The sequence below is a fragment of the Coregonus clupeaformis genome, unplaced genomic scaffold (assembly GCF_020615455.1).
Source record: "Coregonus clupeaformis isolate EN_2021a unplaced genomic scaffold, ASM2061545v1 scaf2142, whole genome shotgun sequence".
Taxonomy (NCBI): Eukaryota; Metazoa; Chordata; class Actinopteri; order Salmoniformes; family Salmonidae; genus Coregonus; species Coregonus clupeaformis.
The window spans coordinates 46,136-54,673 of NW_025535596.1; the positions used below are offsets into that span (position 1 = coordinate 46,136).

Here is an 8,538-nt window from a genome sequence, read left to right on the forward strand (position 1 = left end):
AACAAGCAGGATGGATGGAGATTACCTGATGATATTTGATCCTCCTTAATTGATGGGTGCCGAGCCAGCAAGGCAGCACCTGAGATTGGCTTCTTCTCTAATACAACAAATTAAAGTTTAAGCAAAGTTCCACATAGTCTCACAAAGGAGCAATGGGCCTACATAAGTAAGTAAAGTTCCACAACAAAAAGACACAGCCCCTTAATGTCATCTGAATAAACCTGAGAAAATCCAAAACACATACTGTATGTAGGCTTCTTGATGAGTAGTAATCTATAACAAACTGTTCCACTGATAGAAAAGTAAAGAATGCAGCCCTAAAACCATTCAGGTACTCCTGCCTCCTCTTGTCCGCTCCGCCATCAGAGAGAGAGAGAGAGAGAGAGAGAGAGAGAGAGAGAGAGAGAGAGAGAGAGAGATATGCAGGCAGCCTCAGCTCAGTTAAACAGCTCTAGCCCCAGCCGTGTTCAGTGTTAGCTAGGGAGAAGCTAGCTAGGGAGAAGTCAAACAAAGACTCAGCCTCCTCTCCCCCCCGGTCCCGGTAAACACAGGCACTGTCCTCTCCCCCCGGTCTCGGTAAACACAGGCAATGTCCTCTCCCCCCCGGTCCCGGTAAACACAGGCAATGTCCTCTCCCCCCGGTCCCGGTAAACACAGGCAATGTCCTCTCCCCCCGGTCCCGGTAAACACAGGCAATGTCCTCTCCACCCGGTCCCGGTAAACACAGGCAATGTCCTCTCCCCCGGTCCCGGTAAACACAGGCAATGTCCTCTCCCCCCCGGTCCCGGTAAACACAGGCAATGTCCTCTCCCCCCCGGTCCCGGTAAACACAGGCAATGTCCTCTCCCCCGGTCCCGGTAAACACAGGCAATGTCCTCTCCCCCCCGGTCCCGGTAAACACAGGCAATGTCCTCTCCCCCCGGTCCCGGTAAACACAGGCAATGTCCTCTCCCCCGGTCCCGGTAAACACAGGCAATGTCCTCTCCCCCCGGTCCCGGTAAACACAGGCGCTCTACGCTCCGACCTTTTCCAACTCTCACTGCTAGGGAGATACGAGGCCCCCAGGACAGTAGATCTCTCTCTTTATCTTGAACTTTCCTCTCTCCCTCTCCCTCTCTCTAATCTCCACTCTGCCCATGTGGGAAAGGTCAAGCGGCCCGCTGGCTAAAAGAGAGGTGGAGGATGGAGAAGGGGGGAGGGGAGGGCGGTGGTTAGGTCTGTAGGGTTGTTGTAACAGCTGCAGGTGAAAACAGAGGTACCCCAGACAGACAGTGATCTCAAAAGGAGAGAGATAACAGAACAAACAGCCTCTACACCAGAGCACCATAGGACTGGAGGCTGTGTCCCGAATGGACACCCTATTCCCCTACACAGTGCATTACCTTTGACAAGAGACCTATTGGCCCCGTAGTGCACTGTGTAGGGGATAGGCTGCCATTTAGGACACAGACAGAGTCTAGTGTTTCTAGAGGGTGAGATAGTTCCTCATCAAAAGTAGTCTGGGTTGAGTCCCCTATATCCTATAGGGTGCACTACTTTAGACCAGGCCCCCTAGGGTGACACGGCCGGCTAGGGGTTAGTCCTTTTATAAAGCTACAGCAGTGATACGGCCGGCTAGGGGTTAGTCCTTTTATAAAGCTACAGCAGTGATACGGCCGGCTAGGGGTTAGTCCTTTTATAAAGCTACAGAAGTGATACGGCCGGCTAGGGGTTAGTCCTTTAATAAAGCTACAGCAGTGATACGGCCGGCTAGGGGTTAGTCCTTTAATACATTTTACATTTACATTTTAGTCATTTAGCAGACGCTCTTATCCAGAGCGACTTACAGGAGCAATTAGGGTTAAGTGCCTTGCTCAAGGGCACATTTACGTCATTTAGCAGACGCTCTAGTCCAGAGCGACTCACAAATTGATGCATTCACCCCTATAGCCAGTGGGATAACCACTTTACAATTTTTTTTTGGGGGGTGTAGAAGGATTACTTTATCCTATCCCAGGTATTCCTTAAAGAGGTGGGGTTTCAAATGTCTCCGGAAGGTGGTGAGCGACTCCGCTTGTGTGTGTGGGGGGGTAGAAGGATTGCTTTATCCTATCCCAGGTATTCCTTAAAGAGGTGGGGTTTCAAATGTCTCCGGAAGGTGGTGAGTGACTCCGCTGTCCTGGCGTCGTGAGGGAGCTTGTTCCACCATTGGGGTGCCAGAGCAGCGAACAGTTTTGACTGGGCTGAGCGGGAACTATGCTTCCGCAGAGGAAGGGAGCCAGCAGGCCAGAGGTGGATGAACGCAATGCCCTCGTTTGGGTGTAGGGACTGATCAGAGCCCGAAGGTACAGAGGTGCCGTTCCCTCGCTGCTCCAAAGGCAAGCACCATGGTCTTGTAACGGATGCGAGCTTCAACTGGAAGCCAGTGGAGTGTGCGGAGGAGGGGGGTGACGTGAGAGAACTTGGGAAGGTTGAACACCAGACGGGCTGCGGCATTCTGGATGAGTTGTAGGGGTTTAATGGCACATGCAGGGAGGCCAGCCAACAGCGAGTTGCAGTAATCCAGACGGGAGATGACAAGTGCCTGGATTAGGACCTGTGCCGCTTCCTGTGTAAGGCAGGGTCGTACTCTCCGAATGTTGTAGAGCATGAACCTGCAGGAGCGGGTCACCGCCTTGATGTTAGCGGAGAACGACAGGGTGTTGTCCAGGGTCACGCCAAGGCTCTTCGCACTCTGGGAGGAGGACACAACGGAGTTGTCAACCGTGATGGCGAGATCATGGAACGGGCAGTCCTTCCCCGGGAGGAAGAGCAGCTCCGTCTTGCCAGGGTTCAGCTTGAGGTGGTGATCCGTCATCCATACTGATATGTCTGCCAGACATGCAGAGATGCGATTCGCCACCTGGTTATCAGAAGGGGGGAAAGGAGAAGATTAGTTGTGTATCGTCAGCGTAGCAATGATAGGAGAGGCCGTGTGAGGATATGACAGAGCCAAGTGACTTGGTGTATAGGGAGAAAAGGAGAGGGCCTAGAACTGAGCCCTGGGGGACACCAGTGGTGAGAGCACGTGGTGCGGAGACAGCTTCTCGCCACGCCACTTGGTAGGGAGCGACCGGTCAGGTAGGACGCAATCCAGGAGTGAGCCGCGCCGGAGATGCCCAGCTCGGAGAGGGTGGAGAGGAGGATCTGATGGTTCACAGTATCAAAGGCAGCAGACAGGTCTAGAAGGACAAGAGCAGAGGAGAGAGAGTTAGCTTTAGCAGTGCGGAGAGCCTCCGTGACACAGAGAAGAGCAGTCTCAGTTGAATGACCAGTCCTGAAACCTGATTGGTTTGGATCAAGAAGGTCATTCTGAGAGAGATAGCAAGAGAGTTGGCTAAAGACGGCACGCTCAATAGTTTTGGAAAGAAAAGAAAGAAGGGATACTGGTCTGTAGTTGTTGACATCAGTGGGGTCGAGTGTTGGTTTTTTGAGAAGGGGAGCAACTCTCGCTCTCTTGAAGACGGAAGGGACATGGCCAGCGGTCAAGGATGAGTTGATCAGCGAGGTGAGGTAGGGGAGAAGGTCACCGGAGATGGTCTGGAGAAGAGAGGAGGGGATGGGGTCAAGCGGGCAGGTTGTTGGGCGGCCTGCAGTCACAAGTCGCAGGATTTTATCTGGAGAGAGAGGGGAGAAAGAAGTCAAAGCATAGGGTAGGGCAGTGTGAGCAGGACCAGCAGTGTCATTAGACTTAACAAACGAGGATCGGATGTCGTCAACCTTCTTTTCAAAGTGGTTGACGAAGTCATCCACAGAGAGAGGAGGGGGGGGAGGATTCAGGAGGGAGGAAAATGTGGCAAAGAGCTTCCTAGGGTTAGAGGCAGATGCTTGGAATTTAGAGTGGTAGAAGGTGGCCTTAGCAGCAGAAACAGATGAAGAAAATGTAGAGAGGAGGGAGTGAAAAGATGCCAGGTCGGCAGGGAGTTTAGTTTTCTTCCATTTCCGCTCCGCTGCCCGGAGCTCTGTTCTGTGAGCTCGCAATGAGTCATCAAGCCACGGAGCTGGAGGGGAGGACCAAGCCGGCCGGGAGGATAGGGGACACAGAGAGTCAAAGGATGCAGAAAGGGAGGAGAGGAGGGTTGAGGAGGCAGAATCAGGAGATTGGAGGGAGAAGGATTGAGCAGAGGGAAGAGATGATAGGATGGAAGAGGAGAGAGTAGTGGGAGAGAGAGAGCGAAGGTTGCGGCGGCGCATTACCATCTGTGTAGGGGCAGAGTGAGTAGTGTGGGAGGAGAGCGAGAGAGAAAAGGAAACAAAGTAGTGGTCGGAGACATGGAGGGGAGTTGCAGTGAGATTAGTAGAGGAGCAGCATCTAGTGAAGATGAGGTCAAGCGTATTGCCTGCCTTGTGAGTAGGGGGGACGGTGAGAGGGTGAGGTCAAAAGAGGAGAGGAGTGGAAAGAAGGAGGCAGAGAGAAATGAGTCAAATGTGGACATAGGGAGGTTGAAATCCCCCCAAAACTGTGAGGGGTGAGCCATTCTCAGGAAAGGAACTTATCAAGGCGTCAAGCTCATTGATGAACTCTCCAAGGGAACCTGGAGGGCGATAGATGACAAGGATATTAAGCTTAAATGGGCTAGTGACTGTGACAGCATGGAATTCAAATGAGGAGATAGACAGATGGGTTAGGGGAAAAATTGAGAATGTCCACTTGGGAGAGATGAGGATTCCTGTACCACCACCCCTCTGACCAGATGCTCTCGGGGTATGCGAGAACACATGGTCAGACGAGGAGAGAGCAGTAGGAGTAGCAGTGTTTTCAGTGGTAATCCATGTTTCCGCCAGCGCCAGGGAAGTCGAGGGACTGGAGGTTGGCATAGGCTGGGATGAAGTCAGCTTTGTTGGCAGCAGAACGGCAGTTCCAGAGGCTGCCTGAGACCTGGAACTCCAGGTGTGGGGTGCGTGCAGGGACCACCAGGTTAGAGAGGCAGCAGCCACGCGGTGTGGTGCGTTTGTGTAGCCTGTGCAGAGAGGAGAGAACAGGGATAGGCAGAGGCATAGTTGACAGGCTGTAGCAAATGGCTACAAAAATGCAGAGGAGATCGGAATGAAATGAGCTAAGCATCTGGGAGAGGAGAGAGCAGGGCCTCCCTCACCAAAAAACTTCTACCTCAGAAACTAAAATTGTTTCACTGAACCACCCGAACAAAAACTCTCCCAACTTCCACCTTTAGAAATCAGAATTGTTGTGAACCACAGCGGTTCAATGTTTAAAGGAATAGACTCAACCCACTTTATTCAGCTAGCTAACTATGACACCATAGCTAACTAGCATGATAGCATCCAATAACAATAACACACAGTTTAGCACCAACACTTGGTCACAACAAACCACCAATAGTGTGTTAACTAGCTAACTAGCATGCTAGCATCCAGTAACACACAGTTTAGCACCAACACTTGGTCACAACAAACCACCAATAGTGTGTTAACACACTAAACAGATCATTCGTGTCTGTGTCAAGTTCCTTACATGACGCAGCAATGATTAAACGTTGGCTAGCTAGGACAAGTATATTGTATTTAGCTACTACAGTACAGTTAGCTGGTCGTGTTGGGTAGCTAGCAATGGCCACTGTGTTGACTTTGTTTGAAGAACGGCTAGCTAGCTAGCTTCGTAGCTACACCCGGCACACAATGGCTACTGTGTTGACTCTGACTCTGTTCGAAAAACGGCTAGTTAGCTCGCTTCGTGCTACAGCCGGCACGGCCGAAGACACTGCCAACCTACAGTAACTACCCACAACAACCCACGATGCCTAGCTATGACGCCATAGCTAACTAGCATGCTAGCATCCATTAACACACAGTTTAGCACCAATACTTGGTTACAACAAACTGCCAAGAGTGTGTTAACACACTAAACAGATAATTCATGTCCGTGTCTAGTTCCTTTCATAACGGATAACGCAGCAAAAATTAAACGTTGGCTAGCAGCACATTAACATTGGAAACAGCTCTCCACCGTTGCTACACGTTACCAGTAGCTACCCGCTAGCTAGCTAGCCTCGTGCTTCGATACTAACCTACAATAATTACCTACGGAAACCTACAATAACAACAATACTAACCTACAATAACTACAATACCTAACTACAACTAACTACCTACCTACGATCTAATATATACTTCCATTCCTTTTTTTCAACTGGTACCGGGGACCCTTCAGACGAGTCTTGTGAGGCCTGTGGGCATCCTAGAGCAATGTACTTAGAGCAATGTACATGTTCGTGAGAGTCTCACCTTTCCACAGAGGGGTCATATTAGTGTGTTGCCCAAACCGTTAGGATGCTACAGCAGTGATAAAGCTACAGCAGTGATACGGCCGGCTAGGGGTTAGTCCTTTTATAAAGCTACAGCAGTGATACGGCTAGTGGTTAGTCCTTTAATAAAGCTACAGCAGTGATACGGCCGGCTAGGGGTTAGTCCTTTAATAAAGCTACAGCAGTGATACGGCTAGGGGTTAGTCCTTTAATAAAGCTACAGCAGTGATACGGCCGGCTAGGGGTTAGTCCTTTTATAAAGCTACAGCAGTGATACGGCTAGGGGTTAGTCCTTTAATAAAGCTACAGCAGTGATACGGCCGGCTAGGGGTTAGTCCTTTTATAAAGCTACAGCAGTGATACGGCCGGCTAGGGGTTAGTCCTTTAATAAAGCTACAGCAGTGATACGGCCGGCTAGGGGTTAGTCCTTTAATAAAGCTACAGCAGTGATACGGCTAGGGGTTAGTCCTTTAATAAAGCTACAGCAGTGATACGGCCGGCTAGGGGTTAGTCCATTAATAAAGCTACAGCAGTGATACGGCCGGCTAGTGGTTAGTCCATTTATAAAGCTACAGCAGTGATACGGCTAGGGGTTAGTCCTTTAATAAAGCTACAGCAGTGATACGGCTATGGGTTAGTCCTTTAATAAAGCTACAGCAGTGATACGGCCGGCTAGGGGTTAGTCCTTTTATAAAGCTACAGCAGTGATACGGCTAGGGGTTAGTCCTTTAATAAAGCTACAGCAGTGATACGGCCGGCTAGGGGTTAGTCCTTTTATAAAGCTACAGCAGTGATACGGCTAGGGGTTAGTCCTTTAATAAAGCTACAGCAGTGATACGGCCGGCTAGGGGTTAGTCCTTTAATAAAGCTACAGCAGTGATACGGCCGGCTAGGGGTTAGTCCTTTAATAAAGCTACAGCAGTGATACGGCCGGCTAGGGGTTAGTCCTTTAATAAAGCTACAGCAGTGATACGGCCGGCTAGGGTTTAGTCCTTTAATAAAGCTACAGCAGTGATACGGCCGGCTAGGGGTTAGTCCTTTAATAAAGCTACAGCAGTGACACGGTAAGGGGTTAGTCCTTTAATAAAGCTCCAGCAGTGATACGGCCGGCTAGGGGTTAGTCCTTTAATAAAGCTACAGCAGTGATACGGCTAGGGGTTAGTCCTTTAATAAATCTACAGCAGTGATATGGCCAGCTAGGGGTTAGTCCTTTTATAAAGCTACAGCAGTGATACGGCTAGGGGTTAGTCCTTTAATAAAGCTACAGCAGTGATACGGCTAGGGGTTAGTCCTTTAATAAAGCTACAGCAGTGATACGGCCGGCTAGGGGTTAGTCCTTTTATAAAGCTACAGCAGTGATACGGCTAGGGGTTAGTCCTTTAATAAAGCTACAGCAGTGATACGGCAACACAGCAGTGACTCATCTCTCTCTCTCTCTCCCTCCTTCTCTAGGTTTTGTGTGGGGGACAAGTTCTTCCTGAAGAACAACATGATCCTGTGTCAGACGGACTACGAGGAGGGGCTGATGAAGGAGGGATACTCCCCACAGGTTCGCTGACCCCAGGTGGAGAGAGGGCGAGGGGGGGATGACGTGGTTGAGGAGAGCAGAGAGAGACTGAAGGAAGAGGAGGAGAGGCCATCTTGCAATCAGACACCAGAAAGCACTACTACTATCCCTGTCTCTTCCTCCTCTCCAATGTCAGATCCCTAACGTGTATATAACCAACCAACAGCCAACTTTCAACCTGGAAGGGACCCTTTCTCTGCTGTACAGAATAGCCATAGAGACTAAGGGTTGTCAGGGGAGGGAGGGAGGGGGGGTGGGAGGGCCCCCTGCAAGGTCACAATTGGTCTACATGTACAAACGTTGAGTTTGTTTGTTTGTGTTCTGAAGGATGCTGCCTCTTTCCCTGCCAACAACCAAACACTGGCTTTACAATGATACCCCTAATCCACCTTCGCCCCCTAAAAAAGAGACGCAATACGTACACCTCCCATCCCCAATATCCATCACCCCCTCCTATTCTCTCTTCTGGGGACCAAGGGAGAACCTAAAAACGATCAAGATCCCAGTGTCTGAAACCCATCTGACTCGGTCTCTAGCAGAGCCCAAGTGACTATCTGACCCGACCCAGGAGAGGCAGGGAAGAGAGAGAGCTACGGAGATACAGCACGTCACCATCAGATCTCAGGTTGAATAGGTGTCTTTCTTTTTAATCGAACCGCAACAAACTTCAATTCAACCGCAATCCCAACC

General features: G+C 50.3%; 1 protein-coding gene across 1 annotated transcript in view; it reads left to right on the forward strand.

Annotated features, from left to right (window-relative positions):
* LOC123488304 (LIM domain only protein 3-like) overlaps positions 1-8,083 on the forward strand; it is a gene marked incomplete at its 5' end in the record, with an annotated part of 38,795 nt that extends 30,712 nt beyond the window's left edge. The window contains one exon of the mRNA XM_045219216.1: positions 7,734-8,083. Within this exon, the coding sequence (XP_045075151.1) occupies positions 7,734-7,839 (106 nt within the window). The remainder of the gene's footprint in view (positions 1-7,733) is intronic.
* Positions 8,084-8,538: the final 455 nt, after the last annotated feature.